The sequence below is a fragment of the Biomphalaria glabrata genome, chromosome 12, assembly GCF_947242115.1.
Source record: "Biomphalaria glabrata chromosome 12, xgBioGlab47.1, whole genome shotgun sequence".
Classification (NCBI taxonomy): Eukaryota; Metazoa; Mollusca; class Gastropoda; family Planorbidae; genus Biomphalaria; species Biomphalaria glabrata.
In genome coordinates, this window is record NC_074722.1 from 6,191,687 (window position 1) to 6,211,653 (window position 19,967).

Genomic DNA, 19,967 nt, shown 5'->3' on the forward strand with positions numbered 1-19,967 from the left:
TAGACATAAGTAGTGCTTTGCTAGACATTAGTAGTACTTTGCTAGACATTAGTAGTACTTTGCTAGACATTAGTAGTGCTTTGCTAGACATTAGTAGTGCTTTGCTAGACATTAGTAGTACTTTGCTAAACATTAGTAGTGCTTTGCTAGACATTAGTAGTACTTTGCTAGACATTAGTAGTACTTTGCTAAAACACAGACGTGAGGACACATATTTCAATATAAATCAACATTATGATTGTCAACTTGTTAACGCGATGGACCCAAGTTCAAACCCCGTTAGACTTCACCCCCCCCTCCTGCTATCTTACAGGGACCTAAAACCATATTTCTAATAAAAGGTATTAGTTAGTGGTCAGGCCTGTATGAACTTAGGTTTAACATATTTTTTAGCCACCACAAATGGAGGAGCTGTAATACTCATCGAATGGCCAGATGGAGGAAAACTAGAAAAATCCATTGCAACTGGAGAGCTCTCTGACAGCCACAGAGCAGAAAGGGAAGCACTAGAACTAGCTGCTACAATGCTAGCAAATCATCCAAGTTCCCCAGTCAGATTGTCTTTCTAACCGATGCGAAAATTACCCTCCAAAGCTTGCAAAACTGTGATTCGTCTTTTATTAAAAACCTCAGAACAGCAGCACTTACAAAGCTCAACAACAACAGCAAAAAAACTGTTATTCAATGGATACCAACTTGAAGGAAATGAGAAGGCTGACACACTCGCCAAGAGTAGGAGAACTAACTCACAAATAAACTCTGCACTCTATCCAGAAGAATTGAAGAAATTAATTGTAAATAAAATAAATGAGAAATGGACGAGCTCTCATCCAAATCACAAGAAAGATGACGCTTACTATAAGCTATCCCGACAAGACCAACGTCTAATCTTTCGATTCAGGACCGGACACAACAGAATGCGACAACACATGCACCGGAAGCTCAAAATTGGAACCAGTGAAATCTGCCCATGTGGAGTATCACCAGAAAATGCCGACCACGTCCTCCAAAACTGCTCTCTCTACCAAGAGGCCCGTATAAGACACTGGCCCCAAACACCCCAATAGAAAGAAAACTATATGGAGAGCTCCCTGATTTGGAAACCACTGCGCAATTCATCTCATGTATTGGTCTAGTCATCTGAACGCTCCAACATAACAATGAGAACGAAGAAGAAGAATATCAGTTTTATGTGACAAGCAAACCGTGGTTTAAAGAGAAGACACTTCTATGACCAGGTTGTATTAGAAGAACAGATTTAACGTCCACTATTTTTCTTATATACTACAGACGTTACTTTGAAAAAAAGATAATTACGTCCTACGCATTCCTACCTAGAGCCCTATCTATACTTACACACAGACATATAAACTCACTGGTCTGCTGTCTTTAGGCCAAGTCCATTGGTCAAATCTAAGGGACGTCATTCAGCAAACACAAATTATTTACCAGCAATTACCTGCTCCTTGCTACCGTTCGTTCCAGGGGTAAACATGGCGGCCACAAGGGGATAGCTGGCCAGTCTTAGAAGTTAATGCGAGGAGGTCGGAGACAGGGGTTTGCAAATACTGTGCGTGCAGGCAGGTGTGTGTGTGTGTAAGAGAGAGAGAGAGAGAGAGAGACAGGGAGGAAAAGGAAAGATTTGGAAAAAAAAAGAGAGAAACGAAGACAGAGGTAGAAAAAAGAAAGAAAATTCTAGGTTATTAAAAAAACAAATTGGAAAAGAGGCAACAGCAGAGATGAGCTGAAACAACGAGAGAGAGAGAGAAGGATGGTCATTGGAATTGTGTGATTAGAGAATAAGTTGGGATTGAGAGACAGGTAGAGAAATGAGAGAATTGATAAAGAGAGAGTGTGTGTATGATAGTGATTGAGAGAGATGGGGTTTGAGATAAAGATGGCGATTGAGAGAGATGGGGTTTGAGATAAAGATGGCGATCAAGAGAGAGATGGGGTTTGAGATAAAGATGGTGATTGAGAGAGATGGGTTTTGAGATAAAGATTGTGATTGAGAGAGAGAGGGATGGGTTTTGAGATAAAGATGGTGATTGAGAGAAAGATGAGGTTTGAAATAAAGATGGTGATTGAGAGAGATGGGGTTTGAGATAGAGATAAAGATGGTGATTGAGAGTTGATGATTGGGAGAGAGGTGGCGTTTGATACAAAGATGATTATTGATAAAGATGGGGTTTTAGACAAAAAGTGGTGATTGAGAGAGAGTGTATGTATGATTAGATAGATGCTGATGAGAGATGGTGATTAAAGTAGATTGTGTGTGTGTAAATGATTGGAGGTGGATTAAGAGAAAAATAGAATGTGTGAAAGAAAGTGAATAAGACAGAACATGACCTACTTTTTAATGGAACTTTTTGCTGACACGCTGTGCACATCATCCTTAATAACCATATTAATGCGCGATGTAGTTGTATGTAGTCCCGTGTGGTTCTAACTACTACATGCACGATACAAATGTATGGCACTAAAATGACTAATATAAAAACATAAAAGGGAGGCAACACATGAAAAAACAAATACTCGTCAAATCTTCGTGATTACTTCCCTTTGATTGAGATTTTTTTTTTTGGATAAACGGCAGATGTGTATCTCCGAATAGTTTCTGAACAACATCAATGCACTTTGGCACCCTTGGGAAGAGTTCATATTTTTAATGTACTCTAACGAAGACAGCAGACGAGAATAAGAAGAGAAGTGAATAGATATAGACTAAGACATTGTGGAGCGTCATTGGTTCAAGTTATTACAGTGTAGAGTCAACGAATATTACGTTAAAGATATTTGTAGAGTAGTTCATCTCTGAGAAGTGTCAAGGGAACTATATTATAAAATCATTTTATTTAAATATATTTCAATAATTATTTAAAAGAAAAACTATATTTGGTAGTGTTAAGTTATACGGAAAGTCATGATTCTGATAGTGTTGTTTGTCATCAAGTCTTCACTTTCAACTATCCCTTACTTTTTATGACCGTTGGGGCACCACAGGAGATTTATCAACTGTCTTTCTTCATTCTTCTGTCTTTTGCCTTGGATAAAGCCTCTTTCATGGCAAGCCCGTCCATTCTTTTATGGTATCTTCCCACAGCTTTCTCCATCTGCCTTTTTTTCTGATGTTGGTACTGTTCACTGAAAGAAGATCTTTGCAAGCCCCAAAGACCATGTAATATAGCCATAGAGTTTTAGTTTCCATTTTTTTTTTACAATAGTTAGCAGGTCATCGTGGGGTCCAGTCGACTCTTATGTAACAAAATAAAAGTTGGAAATTTATAACCAACTGAGCAGGGCCGGCCCTAACAATAGCGGGGCCACGTCACAGGTCTGTACGACCTGGCAACGAGCTATCGGTCTCCACTGCCCACAGGTTGTGACGTCACACGTCAGTGATCAGGTCTACTATAACGATGGAACTCGACTGAAGACACAAGGAAAGAGGAAAGTGGGGCAGACCCAAGCGAACCTGGAAGAGGTCAGTCATCAGTGAAGCTGAGGGTACTGGAATGACATGGGAGCTGATGAAGAAAGCTGCTCAGAACCGAGTTCGGTGGAGAGGTGTGGTTGCGGCCCTATGCTCCCCTGGGAGTACACAGGATTAAGTCAAGTAAGTCATAACGATTGTACGCGACGGAAGACACAAGTCTATAGAAATATTTCTTCATCGACCTAGAAATGCGTCTTTTTTGTTTATTACATTTTTATTCTATTTTTTTTGTTTGTTAACTCAAGCTGTAAAGGTGCCCGCCCCTAGTTACACAGCTTGAGTTGACACATTTAAAATAAGTTGTGACTCCTTCAATATTCTTTTCAATATTTTCAATACATTATTTATGCAAGAAAAAAAAGCAAACTTTGACCAGGTTCTTCTTAACTTTTAGGAAACGAGGTTCTATATTTATCTAACATTTTACTATTAGCAGAAAAAAAAGAATCGTCTTCTTTAGACTTCAAGCAGACGTCTGTGCATGTATCTATTTGCCTTAACAATGGCTCTTTTTTTCAGACCATGGCTTGGGAGTCAATAGCCAATCATTTCAGAATAACAAAAGTATACAGGATATACTCGCGCCATTCTAAACAGAAAACAAAAGTCCGTTTGGAGAGCAAACAATTTCGTTCAAAGTTCCTTTTTTTCTGTAAGAAAAAAAAAGAGTGAGTCATTTAATCCTTTAGATGTATAGCTTTTGACGTGTTTTTTGTATTTATTTTTATGTATTTTATTTTTACCATATGTGAAATTAATATTTTGTTTTCATAATAGAAACCCGGACACAAGATCAATGCACCAGTATGATTTATTGCTTCAAATATCAATATTGGGGCGTTACACTTATATATATATACACACTCACTCATACACACAACACACCTACGCAAATAGTTTTTTCACTCTTGATGCTAATCACTGGACCACCTGGCCCAATGTCAGGTGACCAACGGTAAGATTAACTGTTACAGGAGATTAAAGGATCAACACTAAACATGTTCGAATATCTGTAATGGTCAAAATACTTGGCACTAGGTCTAAGGCTGTTGTTTGTAAAGCGCTATGTAGACTTAGGAAGATATGTGTGGAATAAGCTGAACTCGTAGGCGGCCCCTGCGGATCTGTCCTACAAACACATTACATTACACACAAAAACTCACACGTAGACAAGCAGCCTGGGAATGAACACAGACATGCCTTTTGAATCTTGTTTTGAAGACAAAATGTTTAAAATTAGCCAATGTGTCTCATGTGTGTGCTTTCAAAGGACCATTCACAGCTGTTGCACGTTAAAAAACCCATTCATTAGTCAATCATTTTTTTAAGCCTAGATAGCTTACCCGGTATGTGGCTGAGCGTCTACTGGTTTATATGACTTATCAATCTAGATCTAGATATGGTGTATGCATATGTACATATCTTTAACCTATGCAACTCTAATAATGAGTTCGCTTTCAGGTTATCAAAGCTTCAAATATAGAGATAACAGCCACATCAAGCACAATAGGCGACAGTCAATCAGCTTTTTCGTAGCCATATAAATTTTTAATATCTCAGGGCGACAGACAGCACAACACCAGAAGTAGCTGTTCCCAAGTGAGAACTACTGAAAAGACCAAACTAAATAGCCACATTGATGGGTGGTAAGAATGAGACTAAAGCAAAAAGGTCCAAAACGTTATTGAGAAATGTTTTGGTGTAAAGAAGCTAAGGATCACAATGATTACTGAAATGTTTTGGTCTAAAGAAGCTAAGGACCACAATGAATAATGAAATGTTTTGGTCTAAAGAAGCTAAGGACCACAATGAATAATGAAATGTTTTGGTCTAAAGAAGCTAAGGACCACAATGACTACTGAAATGTTTTGGTCTAAAGAAGCTAAGGATCACAATGACTAATGAAATGTTTTGGTCTAAAGAAGCTAAGGATCACAATGAATAATGAATTGTTTTGGTCTAAAGAAGCTAAGGACCACAATGACTACTGAAATGTTTTGGTCTAAAGAAGCTAAGGACCACAATGAATAATGAAATGTTTTGGTCTAAAGAAGCTAAGGATCACAATGACTAATGAAATGTTTTGGTCTAAAGAAGCTAAGGACCACAATGACTACTGAAATGTTTTGGTCTAAAGAAGCTAAGGATCACAATGACTAATGAAATGTTTTGGTCTAAAGAAGCTAAGGACCACAATGACTACTGAAATGTTTTGGTCTAAAGAAGCTAAGGACCACAATGAATAATGAAATGTTTTGGTCTAAAGAAGCTAAGGATCACAATGACTAATGAAATGTTTTGGTCTAAAGAAGCTAAGGATCAAAATGAATAATGAAATGTTTTGGTCTAAAGAAGCTAAGGATCACAATGAATAATGAAATGTTTTGGTCTAAATAAGTGTTTCATATAGACAGTTATTCTGTTCTTCTGAATCTACACATCTGTTTTGCATGTGAAGGATTTATAAATGAATGTGTGTGTGTGTGTGATTGGTAAATGATTGTGTGTATGTGATTGACAAATGAATGTGTGTGTGATTGGTAAATGAATGTGTGTGTATGTGATTGGTAAATGAATGTGTGTTTTTTATTGTAAAATGAATGTGTGTGTGTGGGATTGGTAAATGATTGTGTTTATGTGATATATATATAGTACATAAGTCTAGATCTAAGTCTATGATTGGTATATATATATGGAACAGAAGTCCAGATCTACGTCTATGATAGATAGACATATTGTCATCCCTCTAATAAGTCTCGCTGGTGTCTCAATTAAAACATTTATAATTAATAGAGCGCACTCCAGAGAATACCCAATCCTGGATGAAGCTAGTGTGTCGCGTATCACAGGGTAGAGTTACTCCAATTAATCCATAGCAACCATTACATCCCTCATAGGCAGACACATTAGGTCAAATGAATGTATCGATTTTGGCAAATATCGTTTAAGTTAACTTTCCAGAATTCTTTAGGGACAGAACAGAATTTACTGAAGCTGTAGCTTTAACCTTCTAAGCTTTAAGTCTATCTTAAAGCGCAGTGCCGCCAAGAGAGGAAGTATAGAGTGGTCTCACACCTCACTCTAGTGGTCCAACTCCTTCCTGCCACATCTCACACACAGTCGCAAGATAGTACGAAATTTAATGGAGATATTTTGAATTCTGCCGTTTGAAACGCCAATTATCCAGGAGCCATAGATGAAATGACAAGGAAAACGTTAAAAATACTTTTTAAAAAGACTGTACCTTCTTAATGCAACTTGTTTTTTTGTTTTTCTCTTTAAAATTAATGAATGTTCGATTAAAAAACAATGCAACATTTTCTTACCCCGCCCCCCCCCTTTCTCCCCGAGAAAGAATCCTGGTAAAGCGAATGTATAGATCTAGTACATTTATTACAATGATAAGCATTTAGATCTAAGTGTAGTCTAGACTCATTGACGATGCGCAAAATTTTCCTGAACATTAATTTATTAAATTCAATGACGCCTGACATTCGGAAATTCCCGAACGCGATAGTCCTTTCAAAACCAATGTTGGATTTAGAATCCTAAATAATAATAATAATAATAAAATAATAATAATCTTTATTGTCCGTATGGAAATTTGTCTTACCATTTGTGCATTACACCAAACAAAAAACATTATAACTATAAGAAACCAAAGCTTTTTTCTATATATACTCGTCTCAAACAACTGCCCAAATGGGGTTTGTTTTTTGCCAATGATTTTACCAGAAGCATTTAGGATTCTATAAAGTTTATTTTTATTTTTATGCTCAGATTGCCATACCAGGCAGTGATATTGAAACTTAAAATATTGCAGATGTGAGCGTGATAAAACATAGCCAAGGCCTTTTCGACAAACATCTATAAAAAAGCTAACAAGATCCTCGAAATAAAGAATCACCCTTTGTGTCAGGATTTTGTGATTTTACCATCACAAAAGAGATACAAGACACCGATAGCAAAGACAAACAGACACAAACACTCTTTTGTTCCCCTGGCAATCAAATCATTAAATAAGAACAATCTGGTATAAACTTTGTCACATGTAAATTATGAGTGAGTCTGGTGTGAATGTACACTTTGGTTTCTTATAGTTATAATGTTTTTTGTTTGGTGTAATGCACAAATTGTAAGACAAATTTCCATACGGACAATAAAGATTATTATTATTATTATTATTATTATTATTATTAGATATCAAACAAATGAATAAAATATATAAGAACAAAGCTATATGTAGAGTGAAGGGAGAGAAGTGCACAATCGCCGATATACCTTCCAGCATTATCTTATCTTCTTATCTTATATAATACAGACGTTACTTCAAAAAAGAAGACGATTACGTCCTACGCGTCATGCATTTAGTCATACATATTAACCAATGACCTAAATTCCGCCAAGTCACTGCTTTTCCTGGCTAGCTCAGGCAACCCATTCCATGCTCTAATAGCACTAGGGAAGAAGGAGCATTTGTACAAATTTGTCCTAGCATATGGGACGAGGAATGTGCCTTTATCTTTGTGTCTTTTAGAGTATTTTATTAAATTTTGTTTTTGTATTTGAAGATTATGGTTCAGTGTTTTATGTATAATTGCTACTTTACTTTTGAGTCTTCTGTCCTGAAGGCTTTCTAAATTAAGTGATTTTACTAAAGGTGTTACTCTAGTCAAATGTGAATAATCGTTTGTTATGAATCTCATTGCTCTATTTTGTGTCTGCTCCAGTTTCTTAATGTTTTCTTGAGTTGAGGGGTCCCAAACAGAGGATGCATATTCTATTATTGGACTAACCAAGGTTAAATAACATTTTAGTTTTATGTTCTTATTTGATTTATTGAAATTTCTTTTAATAAACCCTAATGCTTTGTTTGATTTTTTGATAGCTTCATCAATATGGGGATTCGATGACAGTTTTTCATTTATTTTAACACCTAGGTATTTTGCGTTTTCAGTCTGTGTTACTGGTTTACCATGAATAAGATAAGTGGAATTAATTTGTTTTAGTTTTTTTGTTACTCTTAACAACTGACATTTTTCTGGGTGGAAGGGCATGCTCCAATTTGATTCCTATTTCTGTAATTCATCTAATTCTCTTTGTAAAATTTCTGTATCTTGTGTTGTTTTATTGTTCTATATATTACGCAATCGTCTGCGAATAATCTGACTTTTGTTTCTGAACTAATGCAATATGGTAAATCATTTATGTAAATTAAAAATAGTAGTGGACCTAAGACTGTTCCTTGAAGTATACCTGAGTTTACTGTTATCGGTGTTGATTTAGAGCCATTTATTATTACAGTTTGTTCTCTCCCTATCAGAAAATCTTTAATCCAATGATGCAATGGACCATTAATGCCGAAATATTATCATTTTTTAAGCAAACTATGGTGGTGAACTTTGTCAAAAGCCTTGGAAAAATCTAGTAAGATAGCATCTATTTGTTCACTATTATCTAAACCTTTTGAAAAATCATCAATTAATCCTATTAGTTGTGTTTCACATATCTATATTTCCTAAAGCCATGTTGGTATGGTGTGAGGACATTATGTTTGTCTAAGTGGTTTATAATGTTACTACATATTATGTGTTCTAGGATTTTACATGTAATGCTGGTAAGTGATACTGGTCTATAGTTTCCTGGGTCAGATTTTTCTCCTTTTTTAAATGGGGGGTGGGGGTGACATTAGCTTCTTTCCAGTCCTTTGGTACTCTGCCCTGGTTAAGAGATGCCTGAAAGAGTATTTTGAACACTGGGGCTAGTGTCACAGTCTTAGTTGACATTGCAGGATCTAAAGTTCACGTCATGTTAAGAGTTTAAAAGACACGTGGAATTCCTGATGTAGAAAACAGGTAGAGTAGAATGAATAAAGTTGACTTTGAGTTCAGTCAAGTCAATCAAGTGGTATCTTTTGGACCGGGTGGTCAAGAAGTATATTTTGGACGGGACGGACAGTAGCGACTTAGATTAGTCGAGCAGTATTTACAGTTAAGAAGTATCTTTGAGGCAGTTGATGCCAGTGGTCTTTTTGAGACATGTATTAGTATTCTGGATTATTCTGTACAGTGTTACCCGCTGAGATGCGGACGTGATTTGTAATATACTCTGGAGACTTTAACGTATTGGATATTTTTGATACCGCTGTTATGCGGATAGGATTTTCTTGACTTGTAGCACTAACAAGAAGTGCAGTATTATTATTATTGTTGTCAAATAAACTTTATATTTGTCTGCTGAAACGGACTTAAGTCAATTTGTGGTATATATGTTTGTCACGTGTCAAGAGTGCTCCAGGAAGCACGAACCCAGCATTCCACGACATTCGCATTCTTCAACATTACACCATTTGACTTTTTACAGCTAGCTCATTGCTTAGTTCTTTGAGTAATCTAGCTGGAATATTATCAGGTCCAGACGCTTTATTTAGTTTGGTGTTGGCTAATGGTTTTTGGATTCCATTTTCTTGTACTACTATATCTTCTATGCTGTCTTCTTGGTTCAAATTAAGTAGGCCTAATATGTCTTTGTCTCCTGGGGCTGAGAATGCTGATGCAAAGTATTTGTTTAGGATGTTTGCTTTAGTTTCATTATTATTATGTTATGCTCATCTTTTAATGGCGCTATGCCTGTTGTTTCCATTTTCTTAGACTTAATGTATGACCATAGGTTTTTGTATTTTGTATTGCTAGGTTTGCCTCTCCTTTTTTCCTATGTAAAACAAAAGTAATTAATGACATACTACTAATTGATATATATTTATTGCTATTTTTAGTATTGATTTTTTTAAAATCATGTGTTGTCATTGACAATAATTGATGGTGGTCTCTGGCTTCAAATTAGCAGCTCGCACTTTTTCTTTCATTCATAAATTATATATTCTAGATATCTCGATCTAGGCCATGTTTATTCATTGAACAAATAAATAAATCATAGATTTATTAATCCCAATAATATTTCTTATCACGAGTTTGCCTTGTTTACTACAGGAGAATGTGTTAAATTCATTATTATTCGTTGAAACACCTGCTTTTTTAAATGTTATTTAACAGCTAACAGTATAAATGAGATTGGAATGTCTTTCCCAAGATGTTAATTAATGGTGCAAGAATCTACCGAGTGAAATACTTTAAAATATGTAATATATATATATTGTAGATTCTTATATAAGGCACACTGTATTCGGGAACTATGACAACTTTCTAAAGATGTTTGGAAGTTTATTTTGATCTATCCATCAGCCTACGATCAAACAGGCTCATAATATAGCCCTCATCCCTTACATGGGTAGTAATTGCCGGGGGAGGTTAAAACATTAGCTTTACCTACATGGTTACCGAGAATCTAAAAAACTGCCCTCTGTTTTGGAAAAGCGGAACAAAAATACATGAACTTATCTAAAATTGGACATGCGCAGTCCCGAAACGTCGTTTTTAGCTCCAAACATAAAAACAAATGAATTATAAACAAAAAAAGCGACGTGTTTCTTGAAGGAGAATGTGATGAGCTGTGCCTTATATAAGAATCTACTATATATAAATATACAAAAAACAAGTCAAAAGGAAAAGGTAAACAAACCTGTATGTTTATATTATAATTTCAAATAAAAAAATAACATTAAAATACTTTCATTTGAATAACGCTTGACTAAAGGTAAAATGGTTTCAATGTAATCATACAGTAATATAACACAGAGCAGGAAATATATATCTGATATAGAGCACATAGAGCTCAGTTAATGTAACACATGAACAGATCAAATAATGTTGCATCATTAGAATTAAATGATACATTATTCAAGAGATAATAATACAACAGTTGTGTAAATAAATAAGTTAGAGGGGTGGCTATTTCAACATTTAAATAAATGGGAAAATGACAAAGCGTCGGAGATTATGAGTGTGTGTAGTGTATAAATGTGACAGAGTCAAAAGGTTATGAGGTCATAAGGTGGCGTGTACAACTGTCAGAGGTCAAGGGTGCTGAGGTCATAAGGTGGCGTGTGTAGTGTACAAATGTGTTAGGGGTCAAGTGTGATGAGGTCATAAGGTGGCGTGTGTAGTGTACAAATGTGTTAGGGGTCAAGTGTGATGAGGTCATAAGGTGGTGTGTGTGTCGTGTCAGGGGTCAAATCATGAGGCGTGTACAAATAAAACACACATGTTAGTAAATCTGAATTATTTGTAAGATAAATATCAGGGGAATTTCAAGTTCCTTAACTCCAACTCAAAACAAAGATTTGAAGAACCAGTTTATTCCCAATCAATTAAGCAGGCACAGTTTTGACAACATCAAACAAACTGGAGAAAATAATGCCCCACACAGCAGTGAATCCCACTAGGTTTAAAACCTAGAATCTAAGTGTAACTGTTATATGGACTATTTATCGAGCAGCCGCATCTCACAAAACAAGAACATCAAACACCAGCAGTTATTCAGCAATAAATGTCGTCAATGTTTCACAAGGGAGATAGCCATCTGCCTCCAAGCTTATCTCCCATTAAGATAAAATATTGAAAGATGTCATAACACAAAAAAATTGTAAAAAAATAAAATGAGACAAAAGGTGGCGATATATTATTGTAAGATTGGGGTGTCCAACTTAGTCTCGACCTAAAGGTGATATATTATTGTAAGATTGGGGTGTCCAACTTAGTCTCGACCTAAAGGTGATATATTATTGTAGGATTGGGGTGTCCAACTTAGTCTCGACCTGTGAGGACATATTAAATGCCACACGACTATCGCGGGCTGCATTACGGGAAAAAAAATCGTCATCTTAGATAATGGTATACACGAAGATAATGGTCTAGTCGCCTGAACCCTCCAAAATAATATTGAGAACGAAGAAGAAGAAGAAGAATAGAACCGAAAAAAAAATAAACTCGGCTTCGTAATGAGTTGTTGGCAGAAGGGTGGGGTTACATCACTTCACGTGCCGGACTCAGCCCGCGGGTCTTAGTTTTGACATCAATGTGGGAATATGTTGCTAACAAAACCCCGCAAGAAATAAGACTTTAAAGCGAAATGAGAAAACAAATCAATGTAAACTTACGCCCAGGGGACTGCGGGTAATTACACGAAGACGACCTCGCGAAACTTTAGATTGAACAGTCTTAATAAATTGTAATTTGTAAACGAGGGGAGATAATTTAGTGGTTTGGGGGGGGGGTAGACTACTGGTATCCAGTTGGTGCAAAACTATAAAACGACAATCTTGGAATTTAAAAAAAAGTAAAACTAGATCTAAATGTTCTTTAATGAAAATAAATAAGATTTCTAAAAAAAATTATGATGAATAAAAGTATAGACAGTATTGACACAGTATAGTTATAAGCAGAAAAGATCCATTCTAAATTCCAACTAATGAGAAGCATATATATAGGTAATTATTCAGATGTAATAGAACAGAGAGAATACATAATTTAAATCCATTACATTACATTGACAAGAAGGGGGATAATTCCTTCTTGACTAACTGAACTCTCCCTGATATTAAGGATAATGAATAAGGATTCACTTTTAACTGAATTGCTTTCAATAAATATATAAAGACCAAAGTTGTTTTTTTTTTAACCTAACTCGAATCCCAAATCATCGTCACCAGACAACTTACGATTAGTATAAAGAAGACTGCTCACGCTGAGATTCGCTCTTTACATGTTATTTAAAGTGACCCACATGCGGTCAGCCAACAGAGATGCGAACTATTGGGAAAACATTTCTACAAACAAAGAACATGAAAACGACAGAAAACATTTGTTTATGGAAACCAAGGAAAACATTTTCAAAACAGCAGAAAATCATAAATTAAAAAAAATGGATAATCTAGAATTTCCACGAGTCAAAACACTATCCACACAAAACAAGGGCGGCTCTCCGCTACACTTTGTAAATGGCACTCTAACCGAGCCTGTCAACATGTCAAGGAGGGTTGGAAGACTCGATTGTAATTCAAAAACACCTGGCACTATCGGATGTCAGGCGGGAGATGTCATATCTAATTTAACAAGAGCTCCGAAATGTCACCATCTTTGATGACAGACTGGCGCTGCGGGCATATTAAGTTCATTAATTATGCGATATTTTGAAAAGAAGCTGAACGAAGTTTTCTTAGGATGAAGACAATCAGGAAATGGTATTTATAATAATGCGAAGATGACATTCTCTCACTGGGATATGAAATCGTTAAATGTCCATGACAAGATGTAATGACATGAACATTTTAAGATCAGATAAATTGTCTTAGTCTTTATGATATGATAATACGAAAAACTGAACAAGAACAATATGAACAATACTTTTTTTTAACAAAGCTTATATTAAAAGTAATATCAACTAGTTTGGATCAGTCTTGTAATTAAATTTGTAATAGATCTAGACTAACAATAATAAATATGTGAAATTAGAAATATTTTTACCAATTGTTTTTCTTTAGCCAAATTTCATTTTTCGTAGCTTTCTGAATGCGCTGTGATCCTATCACTTATCTGGACCAGTTAGGAAAACGAAAAGGGGGGGGGGGGGTGAGAAAGAAGGGGGTATCTGGGTGAATGTTACCATAACTTACCATGCTTTCTTTAAGTTGTACGAAGTGGAGGGCTCAAGCCTCCTCTAGTCAACACTTTAACCACTGTGCCAGTGAAGTGCTAATGAAAATAGAAGGTTTTTATCTATTGTTAGATTCACTTTTAAGCCACAAAGTATAAATTCAACTTATTCCAACACATCTACCAAGTACAATTTCTTTCCCTTGTTCCATACCAAACAAACAAAATAATCAATTACCAATAGAAATTGGTAATTTTTTTACTATTGTTTTGTCAAAATTTCAATTTGATCGTAGATTGGGTGTGACAGGAATAACGCGTAAAAGCTTTTTACCAGACAGTCAGACAGAGTGAGTTGATATAGCTTTGAAAAAGAGAAAGATGTTTTTTTCAGAAAAACAAACTGACAGATTGGAAGAGAGAGAGAGAGAGAGAGAGAGAGAGAGAGAGAGAGAAGAGAGAGAGATGAAGATTATTTTGTAGACTGGAGTGCGTTTAAAACATTTGATCCATCAATTTAAAAAAAAAATAATACAGTCAGTAGAGTTGATTGTGGGCAGTTAGGGTTCCACTGGTTTGACCCTACCCGGATGTGGCATACAGTTAACCTTTCAAAATGATTTGAATCTTTCTAAGACAGTGTTTTAGTGATTCTGTTTCACATCTTAAAATTACGCCTGGATAAGGTAACTCAGCTAACGTGTCAGCCAATCATTTTCAAAGCAGCACATCACGTGACCCAGATTTCTTAAGACTTATGTCCCTTGCAATAACAGTATTGTCTCAGCTGCCTGTTTTTGTCCATGATGCATGCAGGGGCGGAGCCATACTCGTTGATTCGGCTTATCTCTTTCTCCACCACTGCCATTTCCTCGGTGATAGGGGAATATGTGACCGTGACCTCAAACTGACCATGACCTGGCTCTGTGGAAAAAGTCACCTGATACAGCACTGTGGCGTTGTCGGCGTTCTCTGTGAACTCTGCCACCCTGCCATCAAAGTCGGAGGACTGTTTGAACTTTAGCATGTCCTTGTTGGGCATGACCCTGCTGGCCAAGGTCACGGCCTCCAAGTTCAGTTCCGCGCACAAGGGCCTGTACTCCGATGTCAGGTTGTTAATGAATTCGATAGCGGTGTTGGCCGCCGCGAGAACTTTGTCATCATCCACAGGCAGGGAATCCCAGTTGAGACACCCGCACCAGTGGTTGCTGATGTTTGCGTGGCTGCAGTCCCTCTCCACGGGGATCTCCTTAAACAGGCTGATCCCTCGCTCATTAAGGTTCCCAACGCCGGCGCCGTCGAAGCGGATGACGTCCTTGAAGGTCTCGTGAACGTCAAGCGCGGTGACCAGGCGTTTGGTATTCAGTTTAAAGTTGGACATCAGCTTCGGGTACTTCCGCTCGAACCACGGAGGGAACCGAAAGGCCAGATACGGAAGCCGCTCCTCCAGCTTGCCGGACACGCTGGCCCTAAACTTGGCGAACCTGGCCCCATGGTCACCCATGATGACCAGTATAGTTTGATTCAAATATCCTCGCTTCTCTAAGTCTTGAATAAAAAGCATGAGATCCTGGTCAGCCTAAAAACATAGAAACAGTGTTTGGCATTAGTTGATATTGGTGACAATTACTTACGGCTAATAAATATCAGTTACTTTGAATACCTGTCTTACTGGTTATCATTACTTTATGATGTATGACGCATACATGTTACATATATAAAGTAAGACTAGAGACCACATTTTGATATGAGAATAAGTGGTGAAATATAAATAGAAATATTTGTGTATTTGCTAAAGTACAAGAGGCATTTGGCCATTTGTACAAATGCTCCTTCTTCCCTTGTGCTATTAAAGCATGGAATGGGTTATTTCAGCCAGCCAGGAAAACCGGTGACTTGGCAGAATTTAAGTCATTGGTTAACATGCATGACTAGATGCATGACGCGTAGGACGTAATCATCTTCTTTTTTTTTTAGTAACGTCTGTATTAAGATAAGATAAGATAAGGGCATCTACATGAAATAACCTTAACCCTAAACCTAGGTTTTGCTATGCTTTCAAATAAAAAACAACAACAAGAAAACAAAAAATATATATATTAAAACAAAAAGTATACATATTATAGAGCGATTATTTAAAGTGAATGTTAGAGTTGAACATGTTATAGCCCACCCCAGAGAAAAAATCCCGGTGAAGCGAATGTATAAATCCACTATACTTTATAATATTCGAACGATAGGCCTTTAGATCTAGACCTAGAAGACGGTGCGGAAAATATTCCTGGACATTCATTTATTTTGAATGAACTTGCGGGAAAACCCGAAGACGTTGTGTTCAAGATTAAGACTTTATAGTTCTCTATTCACATTAAGTTGTTTTTTTTGTGTGTTTGAAAAAATATAACGGTTAATTTAGAGTTTCCTCGGTGTTGCAAACGATCTATTAATTCTTTTCCCAACGATATACAACAACTGTCAATTTTCTAGGAAAATCGTTAGAGCCGTTTTCGAGATCCGTGTCCAGGTTTTTCCCACCCACCCAGAAGGTTTTCCGTGAAGATGCGAGTTGTATAGAGGCATTGTAGAAAGGTCTTCAATTCGTCTCAACAACCCAACACCTATTGCTATTTAAATTAAAACACTTAAGCTTTGATGTTGCGGTGTTTGTTAATCCCTCAAAACGATGATGTAGTCCAAACCGGCAATCAATTAGTGTCTAGCAGTGATGCGCAAAGTGCGGCCAGCGGGCTATATTCGAGCATTGACATAGTGTTATCTTGCCTCTCATAACATCAACTTACAGTACATAACAAAGCCGCAGAAGTTCCTTTTGGACTCTCGACGAGTTGTTCTTATCTTCTTTTCTTTTCAAATAAAGACGTTACTTCAACAAAATAAAAAGATGATTACGTCCTGCGTGTGTTCCTAGGTCAAACTAGTCATATATGGGGTCAATCTAGTCATACATGGGGTCAATCTAGTCATATATGGGGTCAATCTAGTCATACATGGGGTCAATCTAGTCATACATGTGGTCAATCTAGTCATACATGGGATCAATCTAGTCATACATGGGGTCAATATTGTCATACATGGGGTCAATCTAGTAATACATGGGGTCAATGTAGTCATACATGGGGTCAATCTACTCATACATGGGGTCAAACTAGTCATATATGGGGTCAATCTAGTCATACATGTGGTCAATCTAGTCATATATGGGGTCAATGTAGTCATACATGGGGTCAATCTAGTAATAAATGGGGTCAATGTAGTCATACATGGGGTCAATCTAGTCATACATGGGGTCAAACTAGTCATACATGGGGTCAATCTAGTCATACATGTGGTCAATCTAGTAATACATGGGGTCAATGTATTCATACATGGGGTCAATGTAGTCATACATGGGGTCAATCTAGTCATGCATTGGGTCAATCTAGTCATACATGGGGTCAATGTAGTCATACATGGGGTCAATCTAGTCATACATTGGGTCAATCTAGTCATGCATTGGGTCAATCTATTCATACATGAGAGTGGCGGACATTTATATATCAAGCTGATGACTGGCCGTTGTACTGACCACATCAAATGATCTAAAAACAGGTGGTCGCAACAAAATCTGAAGAGTAATAATGATGGTAACAATTGTAATTAGTTATGTAATTTATTTTACCTCATGCTTTAATTATTTGACGATATTAACAAGTAATCGATCTAAATAACCCATAAACAATATTGACTTATATGTTTTTTATTATAATTCCTCTATTTAGCTTGCAAACTCTTCTTGGAAACTGGAACCATGGATATCGAAAACAGCTCTAATGATTTTGTAGAAAATTGAGTTGATGTATGTCACGGATAAATGTGTGTATGTATGTATAATCTATTTTTACAATCTGCGCGAATGACCGGGAGTGTGTTTTGTTGTCAGATAGAGACCAGCGTGTGTGATATGCAGTAAAGCTGATTAAAAGTTTATGTGTTTGATCTAGTGGTTAATTGTTTTATTTCGTTAACTAGAACTGAACCAGGGACACCTAGACGTATCGGGACCTAAGGTAGATTCTATCGAGTTATTATTATAAATATAATAAAGAATCTGTGACAATGTATATCTTTGAAAATAATAAATTACTAGCTAATTGGCTACACAGGGAAAACTCTGGTTTAACCGTTATGGTTTTTCGGAATATAAAAATATTAAAATTAACTTTGAACTGGAGTTCAAGACATTCTATATCCATCAGCGGGTATTCCCGCATGTCGTCAGGATTAAAGAATGAAATAAATAAACAGACGTCCATGCCTATCATTCGAAGTATATATTCACTTGAGTAGATTTATACATTCGTTTCAGCAGGATCGCGGGCGGAGGTGGAGGGAGAAGTGAATAGGGGCAGGGTAAAAATTATTCCTTTTTTTTTTATCATTCATATGTAATTCTGTGGCATTTTACGTCTCGAGAGACGATCTTTTCCCTTTGCAACTTCTTGTATGACTAAAGAGGCCAATCCTTGATACACAGCTGCGGTCTCAGGTTGTGCAATGTAATCAGCAGGCGCGTTGCATTTTCACCCTTCTTTCTGCTTCTGTTGTGTATGACATCTGCAATCCGAGACCCTTCCTTTATGCTCTCTCTCCATATGGATCTATCCAGTGCTATTTCCCCCAGCTGCTAGTGTCGATTTTGAAGAGCTTCATGTCGCGCTTGCATACATCCGTATACCGTAAAAGTGGGCGACCAGCGGCTCTCCTGCCTTCTATTAGATCGCCATACAGGATGTCCTGTGGAAGTCGACCTACTGGCATTCTACGAACGTGGCCAAGCCAGCCAAGGCGTCTGCTGCTGATAACAGAGTGGATGTAGCAGTTCCTCATTGGTTATTTTATCTTGCCACCTTAGGCAAAATAATCGCTCGTACAAAAGTGGGTCAGCTGTATAAAGGAGGAATAGTCTTTAAAAAAACAACTTTTTTTGTTGTTGCTTGTTTCCTAATTTTGCGGAGATGAAACTAGAGCATTATTACTAATGTTCTTTTTTTTATACGGCCCGTAAAAACAATGTCAGAAACTTATCTATATCCCCCCCCCCCCACAAGTGGTAACGGTTGACCGCTACTGGTGTCTTATTTATACCTCAAGTACATTGCTTGGAATGCGTCAATTTGCAATTCAAATGAATGACTCAGTCACGTGGCCACTAACTAATGTAACAAATACAACATTTAGACTTTGTTTAATTAATTTCTACTGCATGCTGGGAATTTACGTCTGCTTACAATTTATGTTATAAGTTACCGCCCCGTTTGTTTTTCAACCTGATCTTCATATCTCTGTAAACATTCTTTCACATCTACTCTTAGTTTCAATAGCATTTTAACAAATAATCTTAAAAATGGAGGTAAAAATAGTGAGCATTCCACTAAATGCGGCTAAATGCTAATTATCTATTGCTGTTGTTACTTGTTAGTGATGGGGGTAATGATAGTGTATGTAAAAAAAAAAAAAAGTAAAGCTCCCTTTTCAGACCTTGTGGTCTATAGGTCAGATGATGTAAAGGTTATCCGTTTATGTGGCCTACGGTTAACAAGGGTGTCATGTGGCCAGCACAACGACCAACCAACCGCTTTTACTTTTCCCAAACTAATGCCAGGTACCCATTAGAGCTGGGTGGACTCAGAGGCGCCCAAGGATCCCGAAATTAAAATCCCAGTCTTCACATGGATTCGAACCCGGAACCCCCGGTTCGGAAGCCGAGCGCTTTACCGCTCAGTCACCGCGCCTCCTGATAGTGAGTGTACACATGTGTAAACTCTAAAGAGTGCCTGCATAACCTCCTGGGCGACAGTGTTCGGAAAGAAATAAAACAAAGGGACGTAATAACAAATGTCTCAACATTTAATTATTTTTAT

The 19,967-nt window shown here is 37.0% G+C and overlaps 1 protein-coding gene across 2 annotated transcripts in view; it reads right to left on the reverse strand.

Annotated features, from left to right (window-relative positions):
- Positions 1-11,060: 11,060 nt before the first annotated feature.
- The window catches only part of LOC106053482 (uncharacterized), a 58,553-nt gene continuing 49,646 nt past the window's right edge, over positions 11,061-19,967 (reverse strand). For both annotated transcript variants that reach the window (XM_056005801.1, XM_056005802.1), the window contains exon 5: positions 11,061-15,625. In XM_056005801.1, the coding sequence (XP_055861776.1) occupies positions 14,795-15,625 (831 nt within the window). In that variant the 3' untranslated portion in view covers positions 11,061-14,794. The remainder of the gene's footprint in view (positions 15,626-19,967) is intronic.